Source organism: Epinephelus fuscoguttatus, linkage group LG23 (genome assembly GCF_011397635.1).
Source record: "Epinephelus fuscoguttatus linkage group LG23, E.fuscoguttatus.final_Chr_v1".
NCBI lineage: Eukaryota > Metazoa > Chordata > Actinopteri > Perciformes > Serranidae > Epinephelus > Epinephelus fuscoguttatus.
The window spans coordinates 35,204,755-35,220,375 of record NC_064774.1 but is presented as its reverse complement, the minus strand read 5'-3'; the positions used below and the strand labels follow the sequence as shown (position 1 = coordinate 35,220,375).

Genomic DNA, 15,621 nt, shown 5'->3' with positions numbered 1-15,621 from the left:
TGTACTATGTGTCAATTTAATACGCTGGGATGTTACAGACACATGACGTGGGAATGTCCCTCTGTTCGGGCCTGCTGGGGCCGAGTATCCAAAGTTTTGTCTGAATCGCTAGGTACCGTCATAACATGCAACCCAATCTTATTGCTTCTTAACAATGACTCTCAACTGATAATAAGTGGGAAACAGCGTAAATTGCTGCTGAGTGGCCTCAAAGCTGCCAAAAAACTCTTGGTACAAAGATGGCTACCGCCACATGACCTCAGTATTAGGAAATGTTTGATTTATTTTCATGATATAGGGGTGGGAGGGATGCTGCTGGTGTTGGGGGTTGGGGGAGAGGAATTATTCTCATGTTTATCTTTGTGTTTATGTTTATGAGAAACTGTTTAATAAAAAATAGTTCACAAAAAATATATATATTTTCTCTTTTAAAAATTTTTTTTCCCACATAAATACACACTGCAACAATATTAACAATATGGGTTATCACTGTGGTACTTTTAATAGTATGTATTTTTAATTTTTTTTTCTGGATATCTTCCATGTATTAGACATCAATTTTGATTTGCAGTGACTTCTTAATTTCCCTCTTCATACACACATGCACATGCACTAAGGGGAAGGCCACAGGGTGGCTCAAAGCAGACCAGATCGAGCTTGATTAAACTGAAATAGGAGCCTATTGCTGTCTATTTGATTAGCTGATATCCTGCTGGGTCTCCTGATCCCTAATGACATTAGTGTGTGTGTGTGTGTGTGTGTGTGTGTGTGTGTGTGTGTGTGTGTGTGTGTGTGTGTGTGTGTGTGTGTATGTGTGTGTGTGTGTGCATGTGAGAGTCAATGACAAGTTTGCCCCTGGGAAACAAATCTTTGCACTCTCAGGCATTTTTGTGTTTTTTCCCTTCTGCTGAGGGTAATGAGTATCATACTACCTTGCCCCTTGTTTTTCACATAGAACTGAGCTGCAGTTACCACCCTGTGGTTGTATGCCACCAGTCAAGTTTCTCTTGCAGTCAGTTTTCATCCATGTCTATGGAAACATGGATGCTTCACACCCTTCTTACCCTTGGCAGCACAGAAGATCTATACAATCAGCAGTTTCAAGGTGGACACCCAAGATGAATGTCACCCATTTAGTATTTGACCAAATATTTCCCCTTCTGCTTCTGCGATATGACATTGAATAACACCTAGAAAAGTGTTTTATGCAGAATATTCAATGTCATAGCAAAGTTGACGTTTCACCTTTTGGATATAAAATATCACACTTCATCATTTTATCCTATTAGACATTTGTGTAAATGTTTTGTTATAATTAGCATATGCGTTATTGAGTTATGGCCAAGAACATGTTTGGTGCAGTTACAGTGACCTTGACCTTTGAGCTTCGACCACCAAATTCTAATTAGCTCATTCTTAAGTTCATGTGGACTTTTGTGCCAAATTTATGAAAATTCCCTCAAGGCTTTGAAATTGCTTTGAATGAGACGGATGCAAAGTCACAGTAACCTTGACCTTTGACCACTGTAATCTAATCAGTTCATTCTTGAGTCTAACTGAACATTTGTGCCAAATTGAAAATAATTCCCTCAAGGTGTTTCTGAGATATCACATTCATGAGAATGCTAAGGAAAGGGTCAAAGTGATCTTGACCTCTGGCCACCAAATTCTAATCAGTCCGTCCTTGAGTCCACGTGGAAGTTTGTGTCAAATTTAAAGAAATTCCCTCAAGGCATTTCTGAGATATCACATTCACAAGAATGCTAAGGATAGGGTCACAGTGATTTTGACCTTTGACCACCAAGTTCTAGTCAGTTCAAGTGGATGTTTGTGCCTTACTTACTATATAATGACGAAAACTCTCTGTGGGTGTGTCTGTGTGTGTGTCTGTGTGTCTGTTCCATGTTTTTCTCCTCACTGACTTGGTCAATCCATGTGAAATTTGGCACAGTGGTAGAGGGTCATGGGGGGATGCGAATGAAGCAATATTACACTTCCTAGGAAGTTTGACCAATCGGCATGAAACTCAGTGAACATAATCTAGGGACCAATATCTAAAGTTCCCTCTTGGCAAAAGTTGGAAAACTTACTAAAACTGAGTGGACGGCATGGCTCATCAAATAAAGGTGTATAACATCTCAAGGGTTTCACCAATCACCACGCAACTTTGTAGGGATATGACCACACATGCTCTGAGGGGACCCCTCCATCATTGAACCGATCAAACAAAATGGGGCGCTAGAGAGCTAATTTCTTATCTAGGCCTAACTGACATATCGATTTTTACTAAACTTGGTAGATATGTAGAACAGGACACCTCAAGGTGACTGGAGAAATTTAAGTCTAATTGGCAACTGGGTGGCGCTATAACAACCGAAAAATGCTTAAAAATGGCTAAAATGCGACCGATCACTGTGGTTCCCCCTGTGGCCGAATGTTTAGGGTTTTTTTTCAAATTTTTGGTATGACTAAGTCATGGTATGGTATGTCATTCTATCAGTCAGTCATTCTGTCTGTCCCACGTTTTTCTACTCACTGACGTGGTCAATCTATGTTAAACTGCTCATAGACATTGAGGATTGGCATAGGTGACAAAGCTACCAATGGATATGGACTAGTAATACATAATCTACAAAAATGTTCTGATGCCAAAAGCGCTCTCTCTCTCTCTCTCTCTCTCTCTCTCTCTCTCTGTCTCTCTCTCTCTCTCTCTCTCGCTGGCTCGCTCGCATGTGCGCGCACGCGCATACACACACACACACACACACACACACACACACACATACACACACTGACTGATTTTCTGCTGTACACACAGACAGGAAAGGTAAAGAAAGGAAATGAGTAATGCTCCTTTAATAAGAGATTAGGGCTTGGGCCTACCTTATCTGAAGAGAAGCTCACATCAATGGCCTTTCTGGGATGCAAACAGGTTAATCACCAAGTCATTTAAGTCCGATGATTTTTGGATAGACAGCATTTAAAATAATCCACCTTGTTCAGCATGATGCTAACACAATTCGCAAGACTCAACGCTCACTCTCCCACTACAGTAACAGTGTGCAGGCCCTCACTGTACTTCCACGCACTGTCACTGGCCAAAAGTCAGTAGCCTGGGCTGAATTAATTTAGCCCAACTGGACAGTAAATCAAGGGGGCTTGTCACGATGTGACAACAATGATTGGAAGCTGATTCTAGGAGTATGGGCTGTAAAAAATCAGCCCATTTAGATAAATCCTGCGTTTTTGTGACTATTTTAGTGCTGTTGCTGCGATAGGTTCCACCAAAAACAATCAGTTCTAAGGTTCAGTAACTAGTATTTTAATGTTTTCTTTAAAGCAGCTGTGCGGAACTTTTTTATCATTTATAAAACTGTCCCTAGTTCGTATCACCCCCCCTTGAAGATCTGCATATTTATTTGAACCCAACAGCGACAAAAAAGCCTTTCTCTATATGGCTATTTAGCGTAGCCTGGCTCGGGTCGGACACAGCGGAAGTCAGCAAACCAGAATACGGCACCACTGTTGCCAACTCCTCAGTAAGAAAAGTAGCTATTGGCTGTCCTAAAAGTCGCTAGAAGTCGCTAAATGACGTCATCGTCTAATTTGCATAATTGTCCATATGCATGTAATTGTAATGGCTGCTTTAGGACAGAGGAATAATGTCGTGGGAGAGACAAAAACTGAGTAAAAAAACACCCTGAATATGTTTATAACTACAAATGAACCTTCTTTCAGTGATTTATATTAGACAAAGAAAATTTTACATTTACATCCCGCCCTGACTGTAAGCCAGGTCGGGATCAGCCAGCGGCGGTTCCGCGCACGCGCTTTTCACTTGCAGTCTGGACGTAGAGGGGTTAACATCTCCTGCTCTGACTGCTGCTGGGAGGGAGGACTGGGCCGCCTTTGAGTGCTTTGGGGCGAGGGAGAAGCCCACAGCAGCATCCGCTGCTCGTTGAAAAGAATAGAAACGATACGTGCTCTCAAGACAGAGTCTCCAGAAGTCTCCAATAACATCAGAAAAAGTCGCTAGATTTGTCGCTAGTCGCTTTTTTGAAAAAGAGTTGCTAAAGGGGTCTGAAAAGTTGCTAAATATAGCGACAAAGTTGCTAAGTTGGCAACACTGTACGGAAGTAATTCAGCAAGCCCGCAGTGGCCCGCAGCCATTAAACCACAGAAGAAGAAGGAGCCATGTTTACAGTGTTCGTTGAGTAAGCGGTACGCTATGGGCATTGCTGAACACATAACACATAACAGTTTTACCAGAGACGTATCTATAAGGACTTGGTTGTACTTTTGATGTCATGGCGGATAACTAAGGAGCACCATCTAAAAGAAAAAGAACAGAAGAACAGAAGAAGGCTAAACGGGACAGTGATAGGGCTCGAGCCAAAACGCGTGTAACGTTAAACCTCGGTTGGGCATTCACCAAGTGGAGAGAGCTGAGAGAACTGAAAGGTTTTAACACTGATCCCGAGTTGGCCCTTTTCCTAATCGACAGGTATGTAATTTTTGTTTTTGTTTAGAGAATATACCGCAACTTGTTAGACGTTGTTTCACTTCAATATATGACGACATATCCAGTTTTACCAGAGACGTATCTATAAGGACTCGGTTGTACTTTCAATGTCATGGCGGATAACTAAGGAGCACCATCTAAAAGAAAAAGAAAAAGAACAGAAGAATAGAAGAAGGCTAAACTGGACAGTGATAGGGCTTGAGCCAAAACGCGTGTAACGTTAAACCTCGGTCGAGGATTCACCAAGTGGAGAGAGCTGAGAGAACTGAAAGGTTTTAAAACTGATCCCAAGTTGGCCCTTTTCCTAATCGACAGGTATGTAATTTTTGTTTTTATTTAGAGAACATACCGCAACTTGTTAGACGTTGTTTCACTTCAATATATGACGACCTGGAAGTTATAAACAAGCTAAATGTAGCTGATGTGAACCGCTTTTGTCTAGTACAACAACGCCAGAAAATTATCTCTGACTGTGACCATGAACACAAATATACAGCAGGCAGTTGTCCGCAGTTAATATAACCTTTAAGCATGACTCAGGTCTTTCATTAAGAATTGGGGCAACAACCTTTGCAGCCATACAAGGTCTATCAGTGGCTTCCCTGCAACAACTGAGCTGTTGGCTATGATCTGCATATGCCTCCTATGTACATCCTGATTCCACAGCAATCACTGAAGCTCAATTATCTCTAAAGCCGTATCAGCTTATGGTAAGCAATTGCAAATAACTGGTGGCTGGTTGTTGTGGTTTGTTTAATTTATCATTTAGCTGTTCCCACATAGTAATTCTCAAGCCAGTGCTGACATTGTCTGGCAAGTTCATTATTGATGAATCAAGGTCTTCTATGCCCATTTATGAATTAATGAAATGTTTAAAGGGTTTTAGATGACTGAGACCCATTGTATAATCTAATTTTTCATTCATGTCATCCTGTGGACCAGCTGTGATGGCTAATGGTGAGCTATGACCTGAATAGATAATGAGCTAGATAATGAGCTAGCCAGCATGGCTTCAACCCGAATGATATGCTTTAAAGCAAATTCATCGCATACACAGCATTCAGCCTGATAGCCTTTCAGGCTAAGCATTGTTCCGTTCATGGCTTTGAGCCTCATAGCCTTTGCAGGATAAGCATCCCATTCATGGTACTGAGCCTCATAGCAGATGGGGGAAAAAAATAGAGCTTCATCGCATTTATAGCATTAAGCCACCATCACATTCATGGCATTGAGCCCCATAGCCTTTGCAGGCTGAGCATCATCACAAGGTGGATTTTCTTTCTCTGTGTTCATTCATGGTTCACCGCTGATATATCACTTTACCACTATTTCCATGTCTCCCTCATTACAGTATTTATTTCATAGGAGATCATTCTAACGCTGATTAATCATGGCTAAGATGTTCACTTCAGTTTGGTAAATAATCATTCTTTGGGGGGTAATTTCAGGCTGTGCTCCTTTGGGGGGATTTATCCTGCTGCCACTCAGATGTCACTCAATCACAAAATATCTCCCTCCGGTGTCCAAGCGCCAAAGACTTCTGTTAATTCTTAATCAGCACAAATCATCTGTTAATTTGTTCACTCAGATTACCATTACGTAATTCTTCTGTCTCTCCTGATTGAAATGAAGCTCTAGCGAAAGTTCAGCCAGGAAGACAATACTTTTCATGCTCAGGCTGTAAGTTTCTTTCTCACCCTGCCATTCACTCCTTGCACGTATGTTTGCTCACTATCTCTAGGTGTCATTGTCTGGGTAGGTCAATTGAGCCATCAGCTGATTCACGATCAACCAATAGCACAGCAACACACCTTCTCTGTCAGCCTACCATCTTACTGCTTCTCATTTTAAATATGGTTCTTTCTCTGCCATAGTTCTTTCTTGCTGCCATTGTGCCAACAGCGCTGGAAGCGGGGGGGCCAGGGGGCCATTGGCCCCCCCTCACTTTTACCCTCCTGCTACATTATTTTTAAGCCGAATCAAAGGTCCCTATATTACATTACTTACGGTAAAAAAGACTTTCACTCTTCACTTCACTCATATGTTAGGTAAAATACAGAGAGGGGCTATAGAGAGAAAGATACAGCTTCCAGCAGGCACTCATTTGTGCGCACCTGTTACTGCCTCACCAGCCCGGCAAAGCCTCGAGCATCCTTGGCAGGCTCCGGATAGACTCTCAGCCGTCTGGCTCTATCCAACAGCACCTAGCAGTAATCCCCACTAACCCTGGCACCATACTGTAAGAACTCCCCTGTTAGGGCTGCGGCCGTATATTGTGACATTTATTGCATGTATGTTGATTTTTTATGTGAGAGTAAGACCTCTTCTCTTTCTGAGGATCTGTGCCAGGTGCCGCTCCCGTCTCCTTCCCTGAGTGGTGGGTTCTGGCTGGTCGTGGCTGCTGCTGATTAGCTGTCGCGGGGGCTTGGCCTTTTTTAAACCCTGGCCATCTATCAAGCTCGAGGGTCGTCTTGACAGCAGCGTTATTCCGCTTCCTGACACCAAACCTGCCTGTGCCTTTGCGAACTGTTGTGTGTTTTTTTTGACTGGAGAGCGGTGGGCCTTATTTTTGAACTGTGAGCTTGTTGTTTGTGTTCTGCCGCTATGAGCGGGGAACAGTTTGTCTGCTGCCGACCTGTTGCAGCGCTAAGCAGCAGTTTTATTGCCACTTGCACGTCACTTGTAAATATTTGCACATAGCACTAAGCAGTAGGGGTGAGCTGCCATTTACGTTGACCTGTTTTCTCCTGTTTTTGTTTAGTTTAGGGAGTTAGGTTTAGTAATTGTATTTTTGTTTCTTTTCTTTCACATAGGGTTTAGTTAGTACTTTGGGGAAAGATAGTTTGTTTTGTTTATTGTTTTGGCCTGGGCTCACCCTGAAGACAAGCTTCTTTATTTATAAAAATTATTTCTTTTTTGTGTGATGGTGAATAAACTCACCCGTTTTGATTGTGCATTTTCTTGTGTCGGCTCATTTTTATGTTACACTTCCCGGCCCCTAGACGGGTGCGTAACATAAATTGGGGGCTCGTCCGGGATCGTCTCTCCAGGTCGCTTGTGTGCCAGGCAGGCTGGTGGTTGTGGCTGTTGTGTTGTGAGATCTTGGTTGGCGTGTTTTTTTCTTTTGTGTGTGGAGTTGTAGGATGTCCCAGTCCTTTGATGTGGATGCGTTTACGCAGGATCCAGCTCTTGAAAAACTGGATCAGTGCACAAAGGCGGATTTGTTGTTAATAGCAAATGTCTTTAACGTTTCTGTCCCTTTGCATGCCCGCAAAGCTGAAATAAAGTCTTGCTTGTCAGAGCGGTTGGTGGAGAGGGGTGTTGTTCCCAAGCCTAAGCCAGAGAAGGTCGATGTTGTTCCTGAGGGGTTAGGCGTGGTAGTGGGAGAGGAGTCTGCCAGTGCCACGGCGGCGAAAGCCCTCGGTGGTGGGGTGGGGGCAGGGGCGGAGGCTCCTGCTTCCGTTCACCTCAGCATAGACCCGATGGCGCTTATCCAGGCTGGTGTTGATACAACGGATCTTAAGCTGGCCCTCCGCCTGCGTGAGGTGGAGCTCCAAACTAAGAGCCGTGAGGTTGAGCTTATGCATCTCCGCATAAGGGCCATGTAGCTTGATAGAACACCACACCCAGCTACTTCCACTCCGGTGGCTGTGCAGCCCCCAGTCATCATGCCCTCTGATCAGTTTGACGTGAGCAGACATATTGCCCTGGTACCAACCTTTAGGGAAAGTGAAGTAGATTCCTACTTTAACGCCTTTGAGCGCATCGCTTCCACTTTGAGATGGCCAAAAACTGTGTGGAGTCTGTTGCTGCAGTGTAAATTGATTGGTAAAGCGCAAGAAGTGTGCGCAAGCCTATCCATTGAAGAGAGTCTGGACTATGACACTGTGAAGGCCACTGTTTTGAGGGCTTATGAATTAGTTCCTGAGGCATATCGCCAAAAATTTAGAGCATGTGAAAAATCCGCCAACCAAACTTACGTTGAGTTTGCCCGTGAAAAGACTGCTCTGATGGATAAGTGGTGTGCGGCGAGCAAAGTGGAAACTTTGACTCAGCTCCGTGAGTTGTTTCTGCTGGAGGAGTTCAAATCCTGTCTCCCAGAAAAAATTGTGGTGTACCTTAACAAACAGAAGGTGGAGTCCCTGTCAAAGGCTGCTGTATTAGCTGATGAATTTGCCCTGACTCACCGTGCTGTTTTTCCCTCTGGCCGCCGCGAGCATGTTCCCAATGCCGGTACTGTTAAAGCTCCAAAAGCCCAGTCCAAAAGCACCCCACGTCCTAACACCGCTTCCCCCGGCACTCGTGAGTGTTTCTACTGTCACGAGGCGGGACATTTGATTGCTGCTTGCCCTGTTCTCCAGCGAAAAGAGCATAACCAAAGTCCCAAGAAGCCAAAAAGTGTTGGTTTTGTTCAGTCTGTCGCTGCTCCTGACCCGGCTGACGTTGACGCGGACGCAGATGAGGTGCCTGTGCGTTATAAGCCGTTCATTACTAAGGGCACAGTCTCTCTCCCGGGAGATGAAAAAGTTCAGGTGCCGGTCACCATCCTGCGTGACACAGGAGCCGATCAGTCCCTGTTGCTGCACAGTGTTTTGCCTTCTTCCAGTAGTTCTTTCTGTGGGTCGGATGCGTTGGTGTGGGGGGTGGGGATGATTCCGTTGCGAGCACCGATGCATGCTGTGTTCCTGAGCTCGCCCCTTGTCACGGGTCCCGTAGTAATTGCCACACGCACCTGTTTGCCCGTGCACGGTGTGCACCTTCTCCTTGGCAACGATTTGGCAGGAAAGAAAGTTTTTCCGACGCCCGAAGTAGTTGATGATCCTGTGTGTGATTGTGGCCCGTCTGTGTCTCCTACTGCTGACAGTTCGACCTCTGTGTTCCCTGCCTGTGTTGTGACGCGCGCACAGGCTCGAAAATTTGATGATGTGTGTAATTTGTCTGATTCATTCCTGTGTCCGGATGATAAGCCTGGGGGCGCAGACTCACTTGCAGAAAAACCTGAAAAGAGTTTATCAGTGCCAGATAACCTGCTGCCCGCTGAGGCGGAGCTAACTTTTGATGTGGACCGAAGCACGTTCATTCAAGCACAGTACACTGACCCGAGTTTGGTCACATGTTTGGCGGCTGCAGCTGCGCCAGCCTCTGACATTCCCTGTGTGTACACTGTTGTGGATGGCGTTTTGATGCGCAATTGGCATCCTCCTGCTGTTGGTAATTTGGGGTGGAACTTATTTCAGCAGGTAGTTGTACCCCAGTGTTTCCGCCCTCAGGTGCTTAGCCTTGCCCATGACAATGTTGCTGGCCACTTAGGAATAAAAAAAACATACCACCGCGTTCTGCGATATTTCTTTTGGCCAGGCCCGAAGCGAGATGTTACAATGTTTTGCCGCTCTTGTCATGTGTGCCAGCTTAGTGGAAAACCCAACCAGGTCATTCCTCCTGCTCCTCTACAGCCCATCCCTGTGCTCGGAGAGCCTTTTGAGCATATCATAATTGATTGTGTGGGTCCACTCCCCAAAACAAAGTCTGGCCATCAGTATTTGTTAACTTTAATGTGTGTCGCCACTCGCTACCCAGAAGCCATCCCGCTGCGCACACTGAAAGCCAAGGCTGTCATCAAAGCAGTGACTGGTTTTTTCTCCACTTTTGGTTTGCCAAAATACATTCAGTCTGATCAGGGAACCAATTTCATGTCCAAGCTGTTTGCCCAAGTGTTAGCCTCACTGTCCATCAAGCACAAAAAGTCTAGCGCATATCATCCACAATCCCAGGGAGCAGTTGAACGTTTCCATCAAACGCTGAAAGCCATGATGAGGAAATACTGCCTTGAAACTGGGAAGGATTGGGATGAGGGGTTGCCCTTTCTCCTTTTAGCTGCCCGAGAGAGTGTGCAGGAGTCTACTGGGTTTAGCCCTGCAGAGCTGGTGTTCGGCCACACGGTGCGCGGCCCACTTCGTTTGCTGAGGGAGAGGTATTTGTCTGAAACCTCTATCCCCACTTCTAATGTGCTCGACTATGTGAGCAAGTTCAGAGAAAGGCTACATAAGGCATGTGAGGTTGCACGCAGTGCGTTAACTGCATCTCAGGGGGAGATGAAGAAGAACTTTGACAAAAAGTCTGTGAAAAGAGATTTCCAGGTTGGCGATAAGGTGCTAGCCCTTCTACCAATCCCCAGTTCTGCCCTCCAGGCCAAGTTTTGTGGCCCATATGTGGTTGAAAAAAAATTGAGTGAAACTGATTATGTTCTGAGTACTCCAGATCGTCGGAGAAAAACTAGAGTTTGTCATGTGAATATGCTAAAAGCATACTTTTCTCGTGGTGACGCTGCTGCCTCCTTCCCTGCCACGTCTGCTGCTGTGACCTCCTCCGTTGTCATGCCCTCTGTTGTAGCCTCTGTCACAGCTGTGTCACCCTCTCTGTACACTCCTGAAAGTGATGGCTTGCATGAGCACACATCTCCCTGTGCACGACTGCAAAATTCTGAGGTGCTGGAAGATTTGCCAGCCCAGTTGCAACATTTAAATCCTCCGGCCCGAGCAGATATTGTGTGTCTGATTAACAGTTTTCCCACCTTGTTTGCAGACACTCCATCCCGCACCACTGTCCTTTCACATGACATTGACGTTGGCAGCCACCCACCCATCAAGCAACATGCATACAGGGTTAACCCGACAAAACGTTCACTCATGAAAAAAGAAGTTGAATATCTGTTGGAGAATGATCTGGCAGTTCCCAGCTCCAGTGCGTGGAGTTCCCCTTGCCTGCTCGTGCCCAAACCTGACAAAACACCTCGTTTTTGCAGTGATTTTCGAAAGGTAAACAGTGTAACAAAAGCAGACTCATATCCCCTGCCCAGAATGGAAGACTGTGTGGACAGGGTTGGTGCAGCAACTTTTGTTACAAAACTTGATTTGTTAAAAGGTTATTGGCAAGTCCCTAACCCCGTGCTTCAGAAATCTCTGCTTTTGTCACCCCGACAGTTTTGCCAATATACTGTGATGCCCTTCGACTCCATAATGCACCTGCCACCTTCCAGCGGCTGATGCACCTCGTCCTAGCTGACGTGAGTAATTGTGAAGTGTATCTTGATGATGTTGTGGCCTATTCAGACACGTGGTCTGAACACCTCCGGACGCTGGAGGAGATTTTCCAGAGGTTAAAGGAGGCTACCCTTACTCTGAATTCAGCCAAATGTGAGTTTGGTAGAGCCACGGTCACCTACCTTGGAAAGCAGGTGGGACAAGGTCAGGTGCGCCCTGTTGGTGCCAAAATTCAGTCCATCCTGGAGTATCCAGCGCCCCAAACCCGGCGTGAGCTCCGCCGCTTCCTGGGGATGGCTGGATATTATCGCAGTTTCTGTCGTAACTTTTCTGATGTTGTTGCCCCTCTCACCAGTTTGACCAGTGTCAAGAAACCCTTTGTCTGGTCCGCTGCTTGTCAACATGCTTTTGAGTCCTGTAAAGCCCTTCTCTGCAGCACCCCTGTTCTGGTGGCTCCTAATTTCTCCCGCCCGTTCAAGCTGGAGGTGGATGCGAGTGCCAGTGGAGCCGGTGCTGTGCTCATACAGGAGGACCATCAAGGTATTGATCACCCTGTGTGCTATTTCTCGAAGAAATTCAATGTTTGTCAGGTGAATTACAGCACCATCGAGAAAGAGGCCCTTTCGCTGCTGCTGGCCCTGCAACACTTCGAGGTGTACGTCGGTTCCAGTCCACTCCCTGTTGCTGTATACACCGACCACAACCCACTTGTGTTTCTGCGGCAAATGCGGAACTCCAACCAAAGGCTGATGCGCTGGTCACTGCTGATACAGGACTTCAACCTGGAAATCAGGCATAAAAGAGGTGCTGAAAATGTTATGGCTGATGCTCTCTCCCGTGTTTCTGCCCAGCCTTGAAGTAAACATTTTTTGGGGTTAAATGTTTCCTTTAGGATGGGGGGTGTTAGGGCTGCGGCCGTATATTGTGACATTTATTGCATGTATGTTGTTTTTTTATGTGAGAGTAAGACCTCTTCTCTTTCTGAGGATCTGTGCCAGGTGCCGCTCCCGTCTCCTTCCCTGAGTGGTGGGTTCTGGCTGGTCGTGGCTGCTGCTGATTGGATGTCGCGAGGGCTTGGCTCTGGTCGTGGCTGCTGCTGATTGGCTGTCGCGGGGGCTTGGCCTTTTTTAAACCCTGGCCATCTATCAAGCTCGAGGGTCGTCTTGACAGCAGCGTTATTCCGCGTCCCGACACCAAACCTGCCTGTGCCTTTGCGAACTGTTGTGTGTTTTTTTTTGACTGGAGAGCGGTGGGCCTTATTTTTGAACTGTGAGCTTGTTGTTTGTGTTCTGCCGCTATGAGCGGGGAACAGTTTGTCTGCTGCCGACCTGTTGCAGCGCTAAGCAGCAGTTTTATTGTCACTTGCACGTCACTTGTAAATATTTGCACATAGCACTAAGCAGTAGGGGTGAGCTGCCATTTACGTTGACCTGTTTTCTCCTGTTTTTGTTTAGTTTAAGGAGTTAGGTTTAGTAATTGTATTTTTGTTTCTTTTCTTTCACATAGGGTTTAGTTAGTACTTTGGGGAAAGATAGTTTGTTTTGTTTATTGTTTTGGCCTGGGCTCACCCTGAAGACAAGCTTCTTTATTTATAAAAATTATTTCTTTTTTGTGTGATGGTGAATAAACTCACCCGTTTTGATTGTGCATTTTCTTGTGTCGGCTCATTTTTATGTTACACTTCCCGGCCCCTAGACGGGTGCGTAACATCCCCAGTTATAAAAAATAGAAATAAATCAAAAAGCAAGCGAAATTGTAGGTCTATCTGGTTCACAATCAAACATTTCTAGCTCTGGTGAGTCTTATTTTTTTCCTCAGTGCCCGTCCACGGCTCCGTAGTACACAAACATAAAACAAAAAATAAAGAATCTGAATTTAAACTCAATTTGTCTGACTTACATTTATCTCTTTCATATCATGAATGCATAGATCTATGCTTTTGATGTGATATGCAGCCTGCCTGACAACATAGGCTACAGAGGCCCTGGACCTGCTGCGCACAGAGGTGGAGCGGCGTTTTGATCAGGAGGAACTCCGGCGGCTCAGGGGAAATGATAGCGGCTAAGAGAGCTTAGATCGGGCCCAAAACATCCAGCCCGACCCGGCCCGAGCATGTTATGTCTGGGACGGGATTTAAATTATGATGGGATTTTAATTATGATTTAAACCCGTCATTTTTCAATAAGTTGGCTGTTGGTTGTTATCTGAATGACAGAAATAGGATCTTTATGAATGGCGCAACACCGAAGCATGATTATGTAATAAAACAGGTGTTTATTTTAGGATCCAGGTGGTGAAGGGCTGTGTGCGCACAATGTTCCAACAGGGGAGAGCCCTCCATTCCGAAACACCGCTGTTCCGAACCAGCCCCACTCCGAAATTGATTTTCAATCAAGTTTGAGAATTGTATTGCGGAGTTTTGCACAGCAGCGGCCGGATCTTTGCTCTCAAAGCACAAAAAAATGTGATGGCACAACAGTCTCCTTCAGTACATTATTCTATGCTTTCTTTTGATTTTCACATTGGCTAGTCATCCTGTTTAATTTGTCTTCTGATTAAATCGGAACCGTTGAAACAAGTTGTAGGAAGCCTCTGCAAGTAATTGGTTGCTGGCAGACACTCTGTGCTGCAATAAAATGGTTAATCAGCAGTGCCGTGCACTGTAGAGCCGATGCGCTGCTGGTTCTGCCGGCCTGAATAGAATATAATGTCTATAGCCTTACTGCTGTGTACAGCCTTTATAGACTGAGCTGATTAGTGATGCGCGGGTCGACCCGTAACCCACGGGACTTGCAAATGGACCTGCGGGTCGGGCAGTAGTGATCGTCTGTTAAATCAGTCTGTAAATGATAGTTTGACATTATTGTTATTATAATCATTAGGCTATTACTGTCACGGCATCCAAAGGTAATGATGCGTTGAGCAGGTGACAGTCTGCGGTCATTTTCAAAACACACTTGTGTCAGCACTCCAGAAACTTGTTGAAACTTTAAACAATAATTAACTGTACGAAACGGGGAAAACAAACGTTGACAAACGCTGAATTAGACTACGAATCAAGATTGTTATATGACTCGCAAATGAACTGCATTACAACATTCAAATCAGAATTTGTCAGTGTTGCCGTAACAATAAGTAAACTTCACGTTGTTCACCTGAGAGTTGTCAGAACTTCAGCAACACAGCAGCTTGGCAGAGACACACCTAAAAAGACCCTACAGTGGAAACACAGTAACGCTGACTGCTCTTCAGAGAGACACCTCTGATCAGTCAGATGTCCAAGCACATATTAGAGCCGAAGATGCATGTGTGTCTTGTTCATGATACAGTACAATACTATGTAAGAGGACATATGACACTGAGCATGAAGGATGATGGTGTTCCCTGTAGGACTAAATGTTGCCAGGTAACTCTTCAGTGTGTGTAGAAGGCACTGTAAGGCCATAGGTCATGTAGTCTGATTCACCAGATGTAGACAGTATGAGCCACTCTCCTCCTATATCACCATCACTGTGCTACCATTTTCCATGGGTACTGTTGCTGCATCTGGGGCTTACTGCCACATAGACAATTGTAACTGGTTTAGAGAAATACAAAAAACGCAGAGTGTTTTTTCCCCATATGAGATTGATTCCAGACTTTTCTCTAGCACTGACACAGCGGTGTGAAGATAGGTTTAGCTGTGTGAGACTATAGCACATGAGTTCAAGACAGAAGTCTTACCAGCCAGGGGTGAGGGATCTCAGGAAGGGGCATCTGAGGCGGGGCCGGCAGACCACTGTGAATCTCTGACTTGAATGAAGGCTCTGAGAAGGAGGTGGGAGTGTCACAAAATTTATGCTCTTAACTGTACATATACCATGGGCATGAGAAACAAGAACTTTGATATTATGTATTCTAAATTGTAGTAGTTGCAACTGGAAAAAAAACTGTCAATTTGTTCTCAACATTGGCTCCATGACATTACAACAGGAACTGCTCCTTCACCATGATAAAGAAGGTTTTCTGTCAGTATAAGAAATACACTTTACATCAATGGTTCCCAACTGGTGGGTCAAG

At 45.2% G+C, this 15,621-nt stretch overlaps 1 protein-coding gene across 1 annotated transcript in view; it reads right to left on the bottom strand.

The window, feature by feature from the left end:
- afap1 (actin filament associated protein 1) overlaps positions 1–15,621 on the bottom strand; it is a 263,294-nt gene that overhangs the window by 183,787 nt on the left and 63,886 nt on the right. Inside the window, exon 3 of the mRNA XM_049568925.1 lies at positions 15,286–15,368. Coding sequence (XP_049424882.1) covers positions 15,286–15,368 — 83 coding nt within the window. The remainder of the gene's footprint in view (positions 1–15,285; positions 15,369–15,621) is intronic.